We start from the raw sequence: 20,174 nt of genomic DNA on the forward strand, positions 1-20,174 counted from the left end.
AGAACATAAGCAAAAATGGTTTTGTGATCATATTTTAACCTACGCATAATTTACATTTAGAGCCATGCATTTTCAATGAATGAATATACTGTGATAGGTTCACACCTTTCCTCCCATGTAATGTCTTAAAAAGAGGTTATTCTCCACCCTAAGTGATAAGTTACCAAATTTCAATTTTATACATGTGGATAGGTCTCACATTTAATAGATGAAATCGTGAGCACAATTATAAGAAAGGACTGAGAATTCAAAATAGTAATTATTTATTTAAAAATAATAAAAATTACAGAAATCCAAAATTAAAACAGAGTATAACATAGAATGCCTGTTAAAGCTTATATGCATAAAAAATAAAAATAAACATACCAGTCAGTCTCGATATGAAGTCTAGCTTCAGTCTCTCGGTCTGCCCCAGAGTATAAACAAAGGTCTACATATATATAAGATTTTGTAACTAGACCTGCGTATCGCTACCTCAAAAAGAGTACTAACGGTCATAAAAGGAGAGGAAAATCACCAAGGCCGAGCTGTTGATCATTTTTACAGAATAGCCAAAACATTCTAATCTTAAAACATTAAAAAAATCTTATGTAACAGAAACTACTAGTACTGCGTAGTTAAATCCTTAACCTTAACTTCTACTGAGACCTGTAACAGTCATTAACCTTAACTTCTACTGAGGCCTGTAACAATACGATATACAAATCAGCATTAAAGATAACTAATTAATATGTGTTGTTTTTTTTATCCACCCATGTTGAAATATTTGAAATAAGACAGGCAGTGTTGCCTCCATTGTAATTGAGCTGCCTACTTGACGTGATGTTTTTGGCACGGTGGCAATGATCTGGACCCCCTCCTACAACCCATTGTTACAAAGATTTAAAAGGATGCTGACCAAGCAGCCAATGAGGGAGAATGTATAGGTTGTATTTCCCCCAAAGAGGGCTACTTTCAGTTTGGGGTTACGTGGTTACAGATGCGGTTTAGGGGCAGGACTCAACCAAAGATTATTTTATTTTGTCGCCTTTAAATGAGTCTTTCCCCCGGCAAATGGGAAGGAGGTTAAATTTTGAACCCGCATACATTTCTCCACCTGCCAAACGAGATCTCCAGGGGTTCTAATGAGATTGCCTGCACCCATGAGCAGAGAGCATTCCCGTTATGTGATTTAATTAGACGCCCAAGGTACTGGTGGTTGTGTCGTTGTAAAGCCACGAAGGAATACCAGGTCCCCAATCTTCTACACCTCCCAAAAGGATATGTAGAATCTTCTAGAATGGATCTTCTGAGAAAGGGATCTTTGCGACCTCAGGGTTAAGACCAGAGGATCAAGCTTTCAACTTCTCACAGGTAGATCTTAGCCAAAAGTCCAACATTTTATTGGGGCGCTTTCCTTTCCAGCGATAGACAACCAAAAGTGTCACTAATGCTATACTCCAGCATCTTCTAGAGGCGAGGGAGAAGGTTTTATTTCCCTTAATACCCTTTAATACGCCTTCTTAGTTGATGAGGCTCTACGGGACATCAAACTGTCCATTTTGCATGTGGATTCTATACACATTATTGCGACTTTGCGCTCACAAAAGTTTCAGTGAATTTCAGAACCCTTCTCGATGGAAATAATAGAAAAACTAAAAAATGTATTTCCCACAAGGTATTAATATGATAATTGATCATAATGTGATTAACCTTCTGAATTCTTCATATCTTTGAATTTTACTTAATGGGTTTTATTTATGGAAAGCTAATTATCTGATAAGCTTTCTTCGTGGATGACTCACATGAAATGTATCCATTCTAAAGTGCTTCTAGTGAATAATTTGAGGTGCATGAATGTCAGAATAAAATATCACTATCGTTCTGCAGTTCTTTTTTTTAAAGCACATACCATCGAATGCATTGGTTAAACTGTAATTTTATCAGGAATTATTAATCCATTACAAATCTGTTTTTGATATTTAATGAAAGAGAAGGTATTATATTCCAAGTATGATTCATTTTGGTTATAAACTGAGGGTTATCAGAAGTTTTGCTTATATATATTCAGTATTCTGACAACAAAATCTCAAAAAAAAGTATAAACGTCAAAAAGTTCATGTCAGGGCAGGAAGAGTGGTGTCATTCTCAGAAACAAACATAAAGCCAGGAGGCTACCATCCGTGCTGAGTTAGGGTACGATTGGGACAGGTAATTAAACAATAGATTGAAGATAATCCTAAACGGACAGGTATACTGGGAAGGCAGAGAATTAATGGATCGGTGCTGTCCATCAGTATCAATCGGTTGTACATCCTGTCGATAAATCAAACCCTGGGATTTGGATGATCATCTGGACGCAGATAGAGATAAGATGAATAAGGCAAAGTGGAGCGAAGGAATCAATAAAAATGACAAGGTGGTCATGGTCTAGACATTAAAGAAAGAGAATGAAGGTCAAAGATAACGCGGCAACAAAGACAACAAGACTGGGATTCATATTTATGATAACAGATGGATGGTTTTAACTTACTGGTATACATGGGCTCTGGATGGGGTGCAGAAAAACGCTACAAATCCTCATATTGCTGAATGATGAGTGACTGGGCACGGGGCAAAAGGGGCAGCTGCCCATTGAGCCTGTCAACACAGTCGCACTGTCGATTTGAAAATCATGATTAGAAAATCGTTTCTCACTGTGCTCCCCACAATCTCCCCTACAGTGATCACGCTGTGATTAACATAGGCTGCGATCAGCCAGCAGGGGAGATCCCAGCAGCGTCAGGACAGACCCTGCTGAGTCTCTCCTATCCTCCAGTGACCTTCCAGTGGGTGTCAGCAGTGACGCCAAACCGGAAGGTACCCAGTTGTGTGATTGGGCATTCCTTATGTAACAGTGCACCAGCGCTTGCACCAATCGTCGTTGCATGCAATCAGTCAGCAGGAAGCCAGCGAAGCTGGCTTCTGCTTACAGGTTTCTGCTATTGTAAAAAATGCATGACGTACAGGCAGGGCCGGCCTTAGGGGTGTGCGACCGCACAGGGCGCCATGGTAGCAGGGGCGCCTGCCCGGGACTTAACTTAAAACATTCATGTTAAATAAAGTTTAAAAAAAAAAAAAAAAAACGATGCTTTAATCTAAGTCCCGGTAAGAGGCGCCGAGCGGTTGCTCGTGAAGTTCTCAGCAACCGCTCGGCGCCCCTTACTCTCCGTGACTCCGTCGCGGTGCCGGCGTTTCATGTTGAGCGCCGGACTATTCCGGCGCTCAACATGAAATGCTGGCACCGCGGCAGAGCGAGAAGACGGATGCCTCCCGCTCTCACCGCAGGACTCCGGCAACAAGGTAAGTGTGTGTGGGGGGTGTGTGGTTTGAAGGGGCATAGGGGGTGGTGTAGTTTGAAGGGGCATGGGGGGGTGTAGTTTGAAGGGGCAGAGGGGGGTAGTTTGAAGGGGCAGAGGGGAGGGGTAGCTTGAGGGGGGGTAGTTTGAAGGGGCAGAGAGGGGGGGTAGTGGGGGGGGCGCCAGAGGAGTAGTCCGCACAGGGCGCCACAACGCCTAAGGCCGGCTCTGCGTACAGGTACGTCCACAAAAGGTGTAACAAGATTTGCTCTATCCACGGAGGTCCCCGTCATGCCCAGCAAATAACCCAGGGCTGAACTGGGGAAGAGAAGCAGCCCTGACACGTAAGAACAGAGGCCACTGAATGACTCACATGTGTCCACCATTCTTACTAGACTTGGGCACCAGGGGGCTCTTCGTGTTCGTCTTCGTGCTCGTCTTCGGGGAAAAAAAAATCTTCGTATTCCGCGAATATTCGCCCGTTCCTGTCTTCTCTTCGGGCGAATATTCGCGGACATTCTTCGTGCTCGTTTAATCTTCGTTTTCCTCCTGGTTGCCTAGCAGGGGTTAATACGGGGTTAATAACACATCACAGCAGCAGCAGCTGCCGTGAAGGTACGTGTGTGCAGCTCTATTGGTCGTTTCGGCAGGGGGCTGGTCTGGCATCAACGAGTGAATTGCAGAACTGCAGAATGCACTTCATTCGTTGATGGCAGGCGAGCCCCCTGCCGAAACGACCAATAGAGTTGCACACACATACCGAGGTGTACTGTCCATAGATGTTTAATAAAAGAATAGGGAATATTTTACATTTTTAAATTGATTTTGGACCACTTTACATGCCTAACATTTGCTACCTATTTACAATGGCATACTTTGCAACAACCCAACTTACTTATTGGACAGGACTGGAAAATAGCAGGACTGTCCACCAAAATCTTGGGTGTGTTGGCAGGTATGCTGATGGAAAAATGTTGGACAAGAACTAAAAAATAGCTTAGGGTTAATGTACGGTTATGTTTAAGATTAGTAGCAGTGCACTGGTTTGGTTAAAGATGGATTATGTCTAAATAATAATAATTTAATTTTAATGTTTTTTTTTTAAAAAAAAATAGGGGTTTATTTAAATGTATTTTAAAGTTAGATTTATTATTTAGTACTTGATTATATTTATTAAATGTTTATAGTAGCGTTACCTACCAAGCTATAACTACCTATGTGTATTTGCATTTTGCATACCTAGTTTAGCTAAATTAGATGGGACAGGACTGGAAAAAAGCAGGACTGTCCCTGAAAAAGTTGGGTCTGTTGGCAGGTATGTGGATGGAAAAATGTTATAGGGTGAAGTGTGAGTTATAGTGTTAATGTAATGCTATTAGTGAGTGAAGGCCAGGGCAAATAACAAGGAAAACGTCCTTGTGTTTTGTGCATTGTAAGTGTGTGTGTATGTGTGTTATGTGTGATGTCACTGTGTGTTATATGTGTTATATGTGTTATTGTGTGTGTTATGTTTGGTTGGTTGTGTATCAGAAGGAAAATAATGAAATGGAAAAGGAAATGGGAAAGGCAAATGAGTGGGCAATTGGCGACCCGCTCACCTGTTTCACCCCAGGGCAAAGCACCCAAACACTGTCAGTCTTAGACGTTTGGCAGCAGACTTCCAGAGCTCAGACACAAGGCCCTAGCGTAAGCTGGCCACTCCGGCGGAGGTAGCAGGCGTTGCCACACCGCAAACAGAGGCAGCCAGGGGGGAGAAACTGCCCTTACCATTAGGGACATTTTGGGCATGACTCTAGCCAGGAAGCGAACTGGCAGAGAAGAGATGCTGGCACCACCACCAGCAGCAGCATTGAAAAGGCGAATGAGTGGGCAATTGGCGACCCACTCACCTGTTTCACCCCAGGGCAAAGCACCCAAACACTGTCAGTCTTAGACGTTTGGCAGCAGACTTCCAGAGCTCAGACACAAGGCCCTAGCGTAAGCTGGCCACTCCGGCGGAGGTAGCAGGCGTTGCCACACCGCAGACAGAGGCAGCCAGGGGGGAGAAACTGCCCTTACCATTAGGGACATTTGATTCATGACACTAGCCAGGAAGCGAACTGGCATCGAAGAGACACTGGCACCACCAGCAGCAGCAGCAGCAGCAGAATTGGGAAAGGCGAATGAGTGGGCAATTGGCGACCCACTCACCTGTTTCACCCCAGGGCAAAGCACCCAAACACTGTCAGTCTTAAACGTTTGGCAGCAGACTTCCAGAGCTCAGACACAAGGCCCTAGCGTAAGCTGGCCACTCCGGCGGAGGTAGCAGGCGTTGCCACACCGCAGACAGAGGCAGCCAGGGGGGAGAAACTGCCCTTACCATTAGGGACATTTGATTCATGACACTAGCCAGGAAGCGAACTGGCATCGAAGAGACACTGGCACCACCAGCAGCAGCAGCAGCAGCAGAATTGGGAAAGGCGAATGAGTGGGCAATTGGCGACCCACTCACCTGTTTCACCCCAGGGCAAAGCACCCAAACACTGTCAGTCTTAGACGTTTGGCAGCAGACTTCCAGAGCTCAGACACAAGGCCCTAGCGTAAGCTGGCCACTCCGGCGGAGGTAGCAGGCGTTGCCACACCGCAGACAGAGGCAGCCAGGGGGGAGAAACTGCCCTTACAATTAGGGACATTTTGGGCATGACTCTAGCCAGGAAGCGAACTGGCAGAGAAGAGATGCTGGCACCACCACCACCACCACCACCACCACCAGCAGCATTGAAAAATTGGAAAGGCGAATGAGTGGGCAATTGGCGACCCACTCACCTGTTTCACCCCAGGGCAAAGCACCCAAACACTGTCAGTCTTAGACGTTTGGCAGCAGACTTCCAGAGCTCAGACACTAGGCCCTAGCGTAAGCTGGCCACTCCGGCGGAGGTAGCAGGCGTTGCCACACCGCAGACAGAGGCAGCCAGGGGGGAGAAACTGCCCTTACCATTAGGGACATTTGATTCATGACACTAGCCAGGAAGCGAACTGGCATCGAAGAGACACTGGCACCACCAGCAGCAGCAGCAGCAGCAGAATTGGGAAAGGCGAATGAGTGGGCAATTGGCGACCCACTCACCTGTTTCACCCCAGGGCAAAGCACCCAAACACTGTCAGTCTTAGACGTTTGGCAGCAGACTTCCAGAGCTCAGACACTAGGCCCTAGCGTAAGCTGGCCACTCCGGCGGAGGTAGCAGGCGTTGCCACACCGCAGACAGAGGCAGCCAGGGGGGAGAAACTGCCCTTACCATTAGGGACATTTGATTCATGACACTAGCCAGGAAGCGAACTGGCATCGAAGAGACACTGGCACCACCAGCAGCAGCAGCAGCAGCAGAATTGGGAAAGGCGAATGAGTGGGCAATTGGCGACCCACTCACCTGTTTCACCCCAGGGCAAAGCACCCAAACACTGTCAGTCTTAGACGTTTGGCAGCAGACTTCCAGAGCTCAGACACAAGGCCCTAGCGTAAGCTGGCCACTCCGGCGGAGGTAGCAGGCGTTGCCACACCGCAGACAGAGGCAGCCAGGGGGGAGAAACTGCCCTTACAATTAGGGACATTTTGGGCATGACTCTAGCCAGGAAGCGAACTGGCAGAGAAGAGATGCTGGCACCACCACCACCACCACCACCACCACCACCACCACCAGCAGCATTGAAAAATTGGAAAGGCGAATGAGTGGGCAATTGGCGACCCACTCACCTGTTTCACCCCAGGGCAAAGCACCCAAACACTGTCAGTCTTAGACGTTTGGCAGCAGACTTCCAGAGCTCAGACACAAGGCCCTAGCGTAAGCTGGCCACTCCGGCGGAGGTAGCAGGCGTTGCCACACCGCAGACAGAGGCAGCCAGGGGGGAGAAACTGCCCTTACAATTAGGGACATTTTGGGCATGACTCTAGCCAGGAAGCGAACTGGCAGAGAAGAGATGCTGGCACCACCACCACCACCACCACCACCACCAGCAGCATTGAAAAATTGGAAAGGCGAATGAGTGGGCAATTGGCGACCCACTCACCTGTTTCACCCCAGGGCAAAGCACCCAAACACTGTCAGTCTTAGACGTTTGGCAGCAGACTTCCAGAGCTCAGACACAAGGCCCTAGCGTAAGCTGGCCACTCCGGCGGAGGTAGCAGGCGTTGCCACACCGCAGACAGAGGCAGCCAGGGGGGAGAAACTGCCCTTACAATTAGGGACATTTTGGGCATGACTCTAGCCAGGAAGCGAACTGGCAGAGAAGAGATGCTGGCACCACCACCAGCAGCAGCATTGAAAAGGCGAATGAGTGGGCAATTGGCGACCCACTCACCTGTTTCACCCCAGGGCAAAGCACCCAAACACTGTCAGTCTTAGACGTTTGGCAGCAGACTTCCAGAGCTCAGACACAAGGCCCTAGCGTAAGCTGGCCACTCCGGCGGAGGTAGCAGGCGTTGCCACACCGCAAACAGACGCAGCCAGAGGGGAGAAACTGCCCTTACCACTAGGGACATTTTGGGCATGACTCTAGCCAGGAAGCGAACTGGCAGAGAAGAGATGCTGGCACCACCACCACCACCAGCAGCAGCATTGAAAAATGGGAAAGGCGAATGAGTGGGCAATTGGCGACCCACTCACCTGTTTCACCCCAGGGCAAAGCACCCAAACACTGTCAGTCTTAGACGTTTGGCAGCAGACTTCCAGAGCTCAGACACAAGGCCCTAGCGTAAGCTGGCCACTCCGGCGGAGGTAGCAGGCGTTGCCACACCGCAGACAGAGGCAGCCAGGGGGGAGAAACTGCCCTTACAATTAGGGACATTTTGGGCATGACTCTAGCCAGGAAGCGAACTGGCAGAGAAGAGATGCTGGCACCACCACCAGCAGCAGCATTGAAAAGGCGAATGAGTGGGCAATTGGCGACCCACTCACCTGTTTCACCCCAGGGCAAAGCATCCAAACACTGTCAGTCCTTGGCGTTTGGGAGCGGACTTCCAGAGCTCAGACACAAGGCCCTAGCGTAAGCTGGCTACATTGGCGGAGGTAGCAGGCGTTGCCACACCGCAGCAAGTGCAACCAGGGGGGAGAAACTGCCCTTACCATAAGGGACAATTAAGGCATGACACTAGCCAGGAAGCGAACTGGCAGAGAAGAGATGCTGGCACCACCAGCAGCAGCAGCAGCAGCAGCAGCAGCATTGGAAAAGGCAAATGAGTGGGCAATTGACGACCCGCTCACCTGTTTCACCCCAGGGCAAAGCATCCAAACACTGTCAGTCCTTGGCGTTTGGGAGCGGACTTCCAGAGCTCAGACACAAGGCCCTAGCGTAAGCTGGCTACATTGGCGGAGGTAGCAGGCGTTGCCACACCGCAGCAAGTGCAACCAGGGGGGAGAAACTGCCCTTACCATAAGGGACAATTAAGGCATGACACTAGCCAGGAAGCGAACTGGCAGAGAAGAGATGCTGGCACCACCAGCAGCAGCAGCAGCAGCAGCAGCATTGGAAAAGGCAAATGAGTGGGCAATTGACGACCCGCTCACCTGTTTCACCCCAGGGCAAAGCATCCAAACACTGTCAGTCCTTGGCGTTTGGGAGCGGACTTCCAGAGCTCAGACACAAGGCCCTAGCGTAAGCTGGCTACATTGGCGGAGGTAGCAGGCGTTGCCACACCGCAGCAAGTGCAACCAGGGGGGAGAAACTGCCCTTACCATAAGGGACAATTAAGGCATGACACTAGCCAGGAAGCGAACTGGCAGAGAAGAGATGCTGGCACCACCAGCAGCAGCAGCAGCAGCAGCAGCAGCATTGGAAAAGGCAAATGAGTGGGCAATTGACGACCCGCTCACCTGTTTCACCCCAGGGCAAAGCATCCAAACACTGTCAGTCCTTGGCGTTTGGGAGCGGACTTCCAGAGCTCAGACACAAGGCCCTAGCGTAAGCTGGCTACATTGGCGGAGGTAGCAGGCGTTGCCACACCGCAGCAAGTGCAACCAGGGGGGAGAAACTACCCTTACCATCAGGGACATTCGAGGCATGACACTAGCCAGGAAGCGAACTGGCATTGAAGAGAGACACTGGCACCACCACCAGCAGCAGCAGAATTGGGAAAGGCGAATGAGTGGGCAATTGACGACCCGCTCACCTGTTTCACCCCAGGGCAAAGCATCCAAGCACTGTCAGTCCTTGGCGTTTGGGAGCAGACCTACAGAACTCAGACACAAGGCCCTAGCATAAGCTAGCTACACCGGCGGAGGTAGCAGGCGTTGCCACACCGCAGCAAGTGCAACCAGGGGGGAGAAACTACCCTTTCCATTAGGGACATCTGAGGCATGATTTCAGCCAGGAAGCGAACTGGCAAAAGATACTGGCACCACCACCAGCAGCAGCGTTGGAAACGGAAAAAGGTGAATGAGTGGGCAATTGACGACCCACTCACCTGTTTCACCCCAGGGCAAAGCATCCAAAGACTGTCAGTCCTAGGCGTTTGGGAGCGGACTTACAGAGCTCAGACACTAGGCCCTAGCGTAAATTGGCTACACCAGCGGAGGTAGCAGGCATTGCCACACCGCAGCAAGTGCAACCAGGGGGAGAAACTACCTTAAACATTAGAGAGAAAAAATTTAACTTTCCAAGCTAAGAGCTGGGTAACCCAATTTGGGCAGATTGAATTTAAGAAAGGCAATCTGCTCCATCAGATGAGGTGCCATGCGTGAGCGCTGTGGACTCAGTATGTTTCCAGTCATAGAAAACACGCGCTCACTTTGAACAGTGGTTGGCGGACATGATAGAAGCTGCTGCGCAACCCATGAGAGTGCAGGCCACACACTCTTCTTTTCATCCCAGTAGCTAAGAGGATCAACATTAGGAGCAGAAGGAACTTCACAGAGGTAAAGTTTGACCATTTCAGCAGCACTACTCTCCTTTCTGCTGCTAGCTCTGTCAGATGGTCCAACTATACTGCCAAGTGCCTCTTCCCAAAACGCAGCTGCTCCACTCAGCTGTGTTGTGCTGCTTGTGGCACTGCTGCTGATGCTGCTGCTAGGGGTAGCAGACCACATCATCTCTTCCTCCTCCTGCACCTCACCCTCCTCGGACAGCATTCCCATTTTACGCTGCCAGTCACGCACCTTGTTGACCAATTGCTCCCGGTAGCTACTGAGAACATTGAATTTCAAAGCTAGCTTTCCCTTAATTCTTGGATCACAAAGGCACGCTAGCATCATTTCGGGACTCTCTTCCATTCGCTTGCGAAGGTGTACTTTTAGCAGATCCTTCAGCTTCCTGACTATGGCTGCTACGTCAGGATGTAGAGTGCCACCTTGAACAGCCTCACGGTTTCCAAGGAACACATCCATCTTGCTGCCTAGATGGGAGAACACTGGGATTACCTGGGCCAGACTGGCAGTGTTTGAGCTTAAATTTTCTGTGGCATCCCTGAATGGTTTAAGGACTGCCACTAGCTGGGCGATCACTGTCCAATCCTCCCTATTCAATGGAGAGGTAATCCCTATATTGTGCTCTGAGGCAAGATTATGGATTGCCCTCTGCTGCTCCAAAATCCTCTCTAGCATGTCTAACGTGGAGTTCCACCGTGTACTGACATCCTGACGTAGGCAGTGTACGGGAAGACCTGACCTCTCTTGCTCTTCCCTCAAAAGTTGGCTAGCCTTAACACTATGGTGAAAGTGCCCAGCGATCTTTCTGCAGCGGGACAGAACTACTGCTGCCACATTAGTTCCTTCTGACATTGCTGCCTTCACTACAAGATGGATGATGTGGGCTGCACAGCGCACACCAACAATATGACCATCTCGCAGCGCTTTCACCATATTGGCACCTCCGTCAGTTACCACAAAACCAACTTCAACATTGGTGCCCGCCTCTGCTCCCACCCAAAGGCTAAACATTTTCCTAATCGCATGCAGAATATTTTGGGAAGTGTGCTTTTCATCCATCACTTCTGCATGGAGAAGGAATGATCGGTAGCCTGCTGCAGCAACTTCCTTAGACACACCGGGCTGCCACCAGTGTGCTGTCAAAGAAAGAAAGGCATGCTGGGCGCTAGGTGCACTCCACAAATCTGTAGTGAAATGAACACACTGACCAGCAGCCTTGGAAAGCTCCTCTTTCACTGCTGCAACACAGGACCGATACAGCGAGGGGACAATGTTCCTGCTGAAAGTGGAACGTGACGGAACTGTGTATTGTGGAGCCACAGCCGCCATCAATTGTTTGAAAGGCTCCCCTTCAATCATGGAGAAGGATGCCCCTCCAACAGCAATGAACTGACCAATAAGTCGCGTTACTTTATTGGCCTGCTGTTTGGGCATCGTTCTCTTGGAGTGGAATGCCCCAAATTCTTCCAGGGTGGGCTGGGCATGCAGTGCTCCAACCTGCCTTGGTCTCTGGCTGCCAGCACTAGTTGCTGCTGCTGCTGCTGCTGCTGCTATTGGCTCAGAAGAAGAAGCTGTTGGGGTTTTTCCACGGCCACCAGCTATGCTGCCTGCACTAAGTTTTACCTCTGCATCTTTCCCCAATAGCACAGCGTTGTGTTGAGTGCTGAGGTGATGCTTCATGCTAGCACTGGTAAAATGGCCAGACACTTTCCCTCTGCTTATTAGCTTCCCACAATGTTTGCACTTTCCATAGCGCCCTTCTTCAACATTTTCAAAGTGCTCCCAAATTGGGGCGCGCATAGCCTTGGAGTGTGCCTTGGGTGCTGCTCTTACTGCTCGGGGTGGATGAACAGAGGCAGAACTAGTGGTGGTGGGACTGGTGGTAACAGTACTGGCCATAGTGGGACTGCTAATTGCTTTAGATTTGCTAGGTTTTGCTGCTGCTGCTGGTGGTGGTGATGGTGATGATCGTAGCGGAGAAGGTGGAGGCTCAGGGGAAAATTGTGCACTAGTCATTTGGACACTGCTCCCTGAGGAATCTGATTCCTGACCACTCATCTCCTCTACTTCCTCTGGCTCATAGTCTAGCTCTTCATTAGCCAGATCGAATGGAATTCCTGCTAGGCTGGAGCTAAGACTGATATCGTCGTGAGACTCGTGACTAGTAGTAGTGCGAGCAGGAAGAATAGACTCTGCACTTGGCCTCTCAGTCTCAGGCTCCTCTGCTACCTCGCTAGGTGGAGTTCCACTATGTGTAGCCCTCTCTCTAACTGTCTTTACAAAAATTTTGTAAGGACTTGGTGGCTTGCTAGAGGTACTAGGAGGACATGGCGTGGCGGTACCAGTGGGAACAGTAGGCGCAGCACTAGTGGTGGTAGAGGCGGTAGAGGTGGGGGTGGTGGTGGTGGTTTTCCCTACAAAGGAATGAGATCGCTTTGGTTTGGGACCCCTCTGAGTCTTGCTGCTAATTTGGCTCTGCTTGGTACCTTGCATGCTGCTGGTGGATGGGGAAGATGCTGCTTGGGGCAAAAGGCACTTCTTTTTAGTCACTGGGCTGGTACTACTTGTGCTACCCTTTAACTTTGAACGTGCTTCTGGTGCTTTAGGCTTTCCGTAAAAAACCATAGAGCTTGTGGGCCTAGCCGCACTACTACTGCCTGCTTTTGGTGCCTTTCCTTTACTTGATGATCCTTCAAGCAATGCTTCCCCAAATGATAAGCGAGAGCTTGGCCTACTTGGCCGACTAGACTGACGCAAAGGCTGCATCTTAGAACTGGTGGTGGTGCTGGTGGTGGTGCTGGTGGTGGTGGTGGTAGATGGAGCTTGTCCCTCCTTAGTCCCAAAAGGAGGATCCATTTCAAATTTTGTGTTGTGTGTGTAGTGTAGTGTAGTGTAGTGTAGTGTAGTGTTTAAAAAACTATAAAAAAAAAATAAAAAAATAAAAATAAAAAAAAGGAAAAACGAATTAAAGACAAAAAAATTAGAGGAAGTTCTCTTCAGTGCTACTGCTTAAAAAGTAAAACTATGCACTACTGCACTGTGCTGTGTGCAATCTGCCAAAATCCTAAAGTTATTTAAATTATTAACTCAAGATTAACTATTTAATAACTAGCAGTATTTTATTTTTAATTTGAATTTACACGGGCCTAAGAGCTTAGCCTACTACTATGCTAGCCTAAAGCTATATTTCCTTACTATAAGTCTACCTCTAGGCAGACGCTCTCAAACCCACTAAGCTAAAGTGAGGTTAAATCAGATTCAGTATATGATTTATTAATTAATATTAAGTTATATAATATTAATAGATTAGAACTAATTTACTTATATATTATGTATTATAGATAGAAGAATATAGATTATGAATTAGAATTTAGAATTAGAATTACTTATATTATAGATTATGAATTAGAATATTATTATTTATAATATATTATAGATTAAGATTAAAGAAGATTAGAATTATTTTAGTACTACAGCTAGTAGCTTGAAGCTTTGCTTAGTACAGCTCGTCACAGTCAATTTTTCTTGAAAAGAATTAGAAATAAAATAAAATGTCACAGCAAAACAGTTATCTTCACTGCTTGCTGCACTCACTAGCCCAACAAGTTCACTTCACTGATGGACTGAGGTGAGCAAAACACTAAGGGTACTTTTAATAAAATTGAAATAAAATGTAAAATAAATGAGAAAATCTTTGCAAAACAGTTAACGTCACTGCTTGCTGATCAAAAAAAAACACAGCACTTATGCGGCTGCACTCACTAGCCCAACAAGTTCACTTCACTGATGGACTGAGGTGAGCAAAACAAATGAAATAAAATGAAAGATTAATTAAGAAAAATTGACTTGGTCTCTTACTGTTGCTAAAACAAAGCACAAACTATAGAGCTGCAGCACCAGTACTAATAAGATTAGCTGAACTATACGCTAGTAGTAATTAATTAATATTATTACTTTTATTTATAGCTAATTTAATTAACTATTAAGATAAGAAAGAATTAGAGAATTATTGATATTACTGATTTTAGATTAGACACTAGTAGATGTTCTGAATGTCTACAGTACACTCTACACTAGTATACTATTACTAACTATAACTGACAAATATATATATTTTATAATGAATTCAATTATTAATTATATTAATTAATATTACTGATTTTAAATTAGACACTAGTAGATGAATGTCTACAGTACACTCTACACTAGTATACTATAGTATATATATATATATGACTGACAAATATATATATATATATATTATAATGAACTATTAAATTATAGATTCTATTAAATTGTAATTTATAAATTCTATTTAATTTATTTAAGCAGGACAGGCAATAGGCACTAGTGCCAGCCCAGGGCAAGGGCACCCCAGTGCCACTGAGGCACTGGGTGCACTGTCAACTCAACAGCACTTACACTAAAGTTGATGACAAATTAATTTTAAAAAAATTAAATTAATCAAATTATTATTATTAAATTAATTATATTAAGTAGCACTGAAGTGAGGATGAAGTACACTGTGAGAAAGGCTTACCAGTCTCACACAGAACAGAACAATCTCTCTCTGTAACGCTCGGATGCAGCACAGCAGTGTTGCCAAAGCAGTCACAGCGAAAAATGAATGGATCTCTCAGGCAAGCTCTGGTCTTATAAAGGCGCCTTCAGAATTCAAAAAACAGCAGCACAGGCATTGGACGAGACCCTTAGCGTTACGTCACAAGAGTGAGCTGATTGGACAGACGAGGATCAGCTCACTCCTGTTTGAAATTTTGGCGGTTGCGCGGCAAAAACGAAGACGATCACGAAGAATCTTCGATTCTTCGTGATTGTGAGTCTTCGTCTTCGCCTACGGTTTGCCGGCACTGTATTCTGTTCTACGTTCCTTCGGAACGAACAAAAAAACGGCCTCTTCGTGCTCGTTTTCATGTTCGCCCGAAGACGAATGCACAAGTCTAATTCTTACACTGTCAATGCAGGATCTGGCAGTAAAGATAAATACGGACTTAAACTGCCCACTGGGCATTTGCTTTTTGGACATTTTCTTCTTATGTTTTTTTTGCAAATGTTAGTGGTGCTCAGTCCAACCTGGGAACTCCCTGGATTCTGGATTGCGGTACCAGCATTGTGGCACGCCCCATTCCCCGCCCACTTCCCGCAATGTCAGCAGCACCTCCCACCAACGTCAGCGGAACCTCCTACCCACATCGGGCAAGGGGGGCTCCGGATAGGCGGTGCCAGAGAGGTGCACAGTACTGCTAAAATATCCAGATTAATGCCTACAGATATAGGCGCTGGAAAACATCAGTTTAAATGAAATGTATTATAAATAAAAAATATAACGAAAATGATGTATTGATAGGTAGTGTTTTTTTTACACATTGCAGGTTCCCCTTTAAGCAGGCAACCCCATAAATATTAACAATGTAGGTTTAGGGGAGAATTTTAAACTATAGACATTTCTTTCAGTTGCTACAAAAATGAATAATGGATTTTGTCTGAGCTTCACTGATTTTCTTAAACTTGAACGGTTAAAATCAGAAAATAATAGAAATGTGCTCACTGAGGGCAGCAGCTAGCAAAGCACGTTGACTACAAATGTAGCTCTTGAATGGGGGAGATTTAAGATTTGTCAAATGATGTCTTCTCATCTCGGGAAAAACTGTCTTTAGCAATTTGTTTTGTTAGAGGATTCATTGGTAAGAATTTAGAGCTAAATACTTGACTAGTTGATTCTATAATTATTGTTGTCCTCCATGACCAAGTCATTCCTCATATTCACTTCATATACATAAATTATCATATATTTGGAATAATTTTTATAGCTATTATATAAATAAGAGGACAGGATGGAATGTACTTAAATAAAAAGTACTACAGTGAATTAGTGTGCTACTAGTCTCCACCAGGTGAGGTCAAAACTATTTTAGATAATTGTTTTCAGCTTTGTGGGAACAGTTTGGGGAGGGGTCTTTCCTGTTCCAGCATGGTTGCGCCCCAGCATACAAAGCAAGGTCCGTAAAGATATGATCCAATGAGTTCTTTGTGGAAGAACTCGAGTGGCCTACACAGAGCCCTGACCTCAACCCCATCTAACGTTTTTGGAGGGAACTGCAATGGAGATTGCGAGCCAGGCCTCTTTGGACCCACTGGGACCTATGTAAGGGCCAGCTTTGGTCCAAGTATATATGTAAATATACATATATATATATCTATATATATATATATATATATATATACTGCCCATTAGTTTTTATTATTTCTTCCAAAACTACAAATGTAGCACTAGAATAACCCCACTTCCTTTTCTTTTTATATATAACTATATCCTTTAACTACTTTTAAAGTTTTAACAACTAAAATAAGCAGCAGCAGCAAAAAAAAGCAATCATGAATCGGGGAAGTTGAGTTTTAAAAAAAAATCCTTATAGATGGCTAAATGTAATGGCTGTCTGTTTCGAATTCAGAGGGAAATTACCTGAGAAGAATAAAAGAACGAAGTGTAGTTATGAAGTACCTGTTATTGACAGGATGATCTTCCAGAACAATATAACTATTATCAATATTCTTTTTTTCTTCCAAAATGCTTTCTTTTCAAAGATCCAAGAGAAACTTTTACAAGAAATAAAATAATCTTTCCCCGAGAATCCAGAAACCAAAATAACAATTTAGATAGACGCTTATCTACAGCATTGAATGTGACCAGCGGGTCATTGTCACTTATTCAGAAGAGACGTGACCATATAACCAAAAATATGGGGTTGTTAAAAGATGTGTTTGGTCACGTGTGGGTTTTCCAATACGACATACTAGAGACTGGTCATTTTGGGGGTTATAGTTAGAAAAAGGGAGGAAAAGACCATGACATATTCCAAGAAATTCTCCCTTTTTAAAAGAACAACCTAGCCAAAAGAGATTTGATTCCACAATTGAAGTGCTCCAAACCTCCGTTCGCAGCTATAGAACATGTAATCATGTATAATAATTGGATACAATTAGCCATTTGTCTCCATCACGGCAGATCTGCTAAGTCGAATGTCCGTTACTTGCGCTGCCATTTCCAAGCAGAGGTAGTCAGCAACAGTGTTTGTGAAGGACATTTGACTCAGCGGCCCAAAAGCAACAATGACTTCTGCAAGCCTTGACATTGGTGTCTGGATACTCTACCTACCCCTGCTTGCAAGGGGTTAGTGCACTTGGTGTGTAAGCAAGGTTCTGCGGTCCTTGAAATAAATGAGCAGGGCATTAGCAAACATTCCACATTCATTCACATCTTGCCATCTTCAGTAGGTCTTAACTTGTGACCCATCTACAGCATACCCTTTTGGGGTGATTTTTAGATTCAGAAGAATCTTAAAAGCTGTAATCCATTTGTGCTTTGGATTAAAATATGGGCAAGAAAGTTTACATATGGCACCTTCTGGTCTGGATATTCCACGCGGCATAATGGAAAACACCTATACAATTCTGACAGTGGTGAGAGTTGTAGTCCATGGCAACTTCTAGTACCAGAGATACGTATCTGCAGATGGGAAGCAGAATTGGAGCTCAGGTGGTTAAATACTGTTTGTCTTCCATTTCTATCGCCAGCCCAGGTAAAATTCATCATGTTCACTGTTTACTTGAAGCGTATGTTTGTATCTGACCCAAAGCGGATTTTATTTCATTTACCGAAAAGAAAAATCTCATGTTTGGGAAACTTGACAGATCCATTTTAAATACCTCCTGCAACCCGATGCATGTGCGGACTGTGTAAGGTCGCCATGAAGGCTGTGCACACTAAATACCATGCACAGTGATACATAGTGTATTTGGGACCGTTACTATCTCTGATCTCCCCCAATCAGTCGATAAATAAGTGGCACGATGGGCCCAATGGGCATACCTGGGAAATCTCCTGGTCTCGCCCAGAGACTCGGCATTCCAACATGACCCCTAGTTGAGTTATTCCACGAGAGCTTCCTCTGAGACCCAGGTGATAACTTACTGTTTAATTATCAGAAGCCCCCAAAATTGAAAAGGACATTGAAATGCAACATTTTTTGGATCAATTTACATGTCTGGAATTCTACACCTAAACTTTAATGGGTTGCATCTACACTTAAGGGGTTCATATTTATTAGTACCCCAGACCCAACACATATGATCAGAAAGACATTAAATGGGTGTTCTAGCTACAAAGTGATTTTTTTGCATTTTACAGTATGAAAATCAAAGCATATGTTCATATTTGATTGCAGTTCTCCTCCTCCCATGGCTGCTTCTACTCAACCAGGCAGCATACTCGAGTATGCTCTCTGCACTCGCACAGCAGTACATGTAGGCTCAACTTGAAAAATGCAAACCGAGCTCTTCTTGAAATCAATGTTCCCCATCATTAAAATTCCCCTACCACTTCTCACTCCATTTATTTTCTCAATCTTCTCTTGGTCTTTCTCCAGGCTGCCCTCCCCTCGTATCATCACTCTATTATCCTTTACCCCCCAGTAACTTTACACCAGGATGAACTGGAAGGGCATGGCTGCAAGCAAGACTTTTGATATTAACAATTATATGTCCAACGCAAATTCCTTTTCATTATTCAATGGACTTGGGAAAGCAATTTTGCTTACATTTGCTGCCTATTGCTGTAAAACACATCAGATATAGAAACTACCTGGGTAAATATTTGTCCCATACCAGGTAAGCACATATATAAATTCACAAGTTGTTTCATATCAAAGTAATTTTAACTTTTATTTTTTATACAATTCAATTTGATGGACAAGCTTTGATGAACAATATTTTAAATGAACAAATGGAGCAATCTTTATTTCCAGGTGTGTTATAAAAATGGAAGTTTATATTGGTGCCCATTGGAACTCGAATAATGACCTTGACTGCTAACCATTATTGGTTTAGGTTGGGAATTGGTAATACCTTCCAACCATCATCCTTTCCAATATTTAAGTTACAACCAACTTAACCCATTGAAAACAATGCATTTTGAGCCCGTACATGTACGGGCTTTGTCATTAAGGGGTTAATAAGATTTCAAATAAAAATCACATTACAGAAAACATATAGAAGCTGCAAATGGACTAGACATGATTAAAGAACTAATATAAGGCATATGATATAATATATAAAGTAATTAATAAGGAGGAAAAATATCATCTGCAGTCCAGTTATCAGCATGATATTTCCTAAATGGATGGTTTAATTTCCAAAGTCTTATAATATTGCATTATATATAAATATAAATAAACATAAAACAGACCAACCACTCAATAAAGCAATAAAAAAAACTGCCACAATGTAATACACTAATAGCACGATTGCTTTGGTATTAAATTGTATATATTCTTGAATGAAAATAAAGGAATCTTATTCAATTCAGCAAAAATACATCATACATGTCAGTATGTAGAAGCAAAGCAATGCACTGAACATGTCAAAAGGTTACATATACCCACCTACAAAAAACACATATAAGTTTACAAGGGTCTAGGTTTTTTTTCCTAATGCTACAGATGTTTCATAACTTGCCAAAAATCAGAATATCACACAAATCCTATATATTACATTTCATAAAGTGAATGCACAAAAAAAACACATTACCTGAAGCCATTCCAGCCTGGGCTTTTTAAGGAATTGCTTGTAGGTAACCCAGGAACATTGTTAGAGAGTAAAGCCACATCTTCATGCCAGTGCCAGCTGGGTTCAAAGCTGATGTTATGCCTGGTGATGGAGAGCAGACCTCAGTGCTGACATCACACTGTCCATTGATAACAATACACTCAGATGGAGGCACAAGGAGCAGAATTTCAATCACCTGCTAAGGAAAGTTGGGAAGGATGATCCAGGGAGGTGAGTTTGCAGGAGGTGTGGAATGATTTAGAAGATGCTGGGCATCATCCAGGAGGCTTCTTCAAAAGAAGGGTGCGAAAAAACAGTGAGGCAGGCAAGTATACAGGGG

General features: G+C 44.9%; 1 protein-coding gene across 1 annotated transcript in view; it reads right to left on the reverse strand.

Moving 5' to 3' along the window:
* LOC128474908 (alpha-2Db adrenergic receptor-like) overlaps positions 1–19,973 on the reverse strand; it is a 28,297-nt gene extending 8,324 nt beyond the window's left edge. The window contains exon 1 of the mRNA XM_053457371.1: positions 19,817–19,973. Coding sequence (XP_053313346.1) covers positions 19,817–19,826 — 10 coding nt within the window. The 5' untranslated portion in view covers positions 19,827–19,973. The remainder of the gene's footprint in view (positions 1–19,816) is intronic.
* Between the last annotated feature and the right edge of the window lie 201 nt (positions 19,974–20,174).

Source organism: Spea bombifrons, chromosome 1 (assembly GCF_027358695.1).
Source record: "Spea bombifrons isolate aSpeBom1 chromosome 1, aSpeBom1.2.pri, whole genome shotgun sequence".
Classification (NCBI taxonomy): domain Eukaryota; kingdom Metazoa; phylum Chordata; class Amphibia; order Anura; family Pelobatidae; genus Spea; species Spea bombifrons.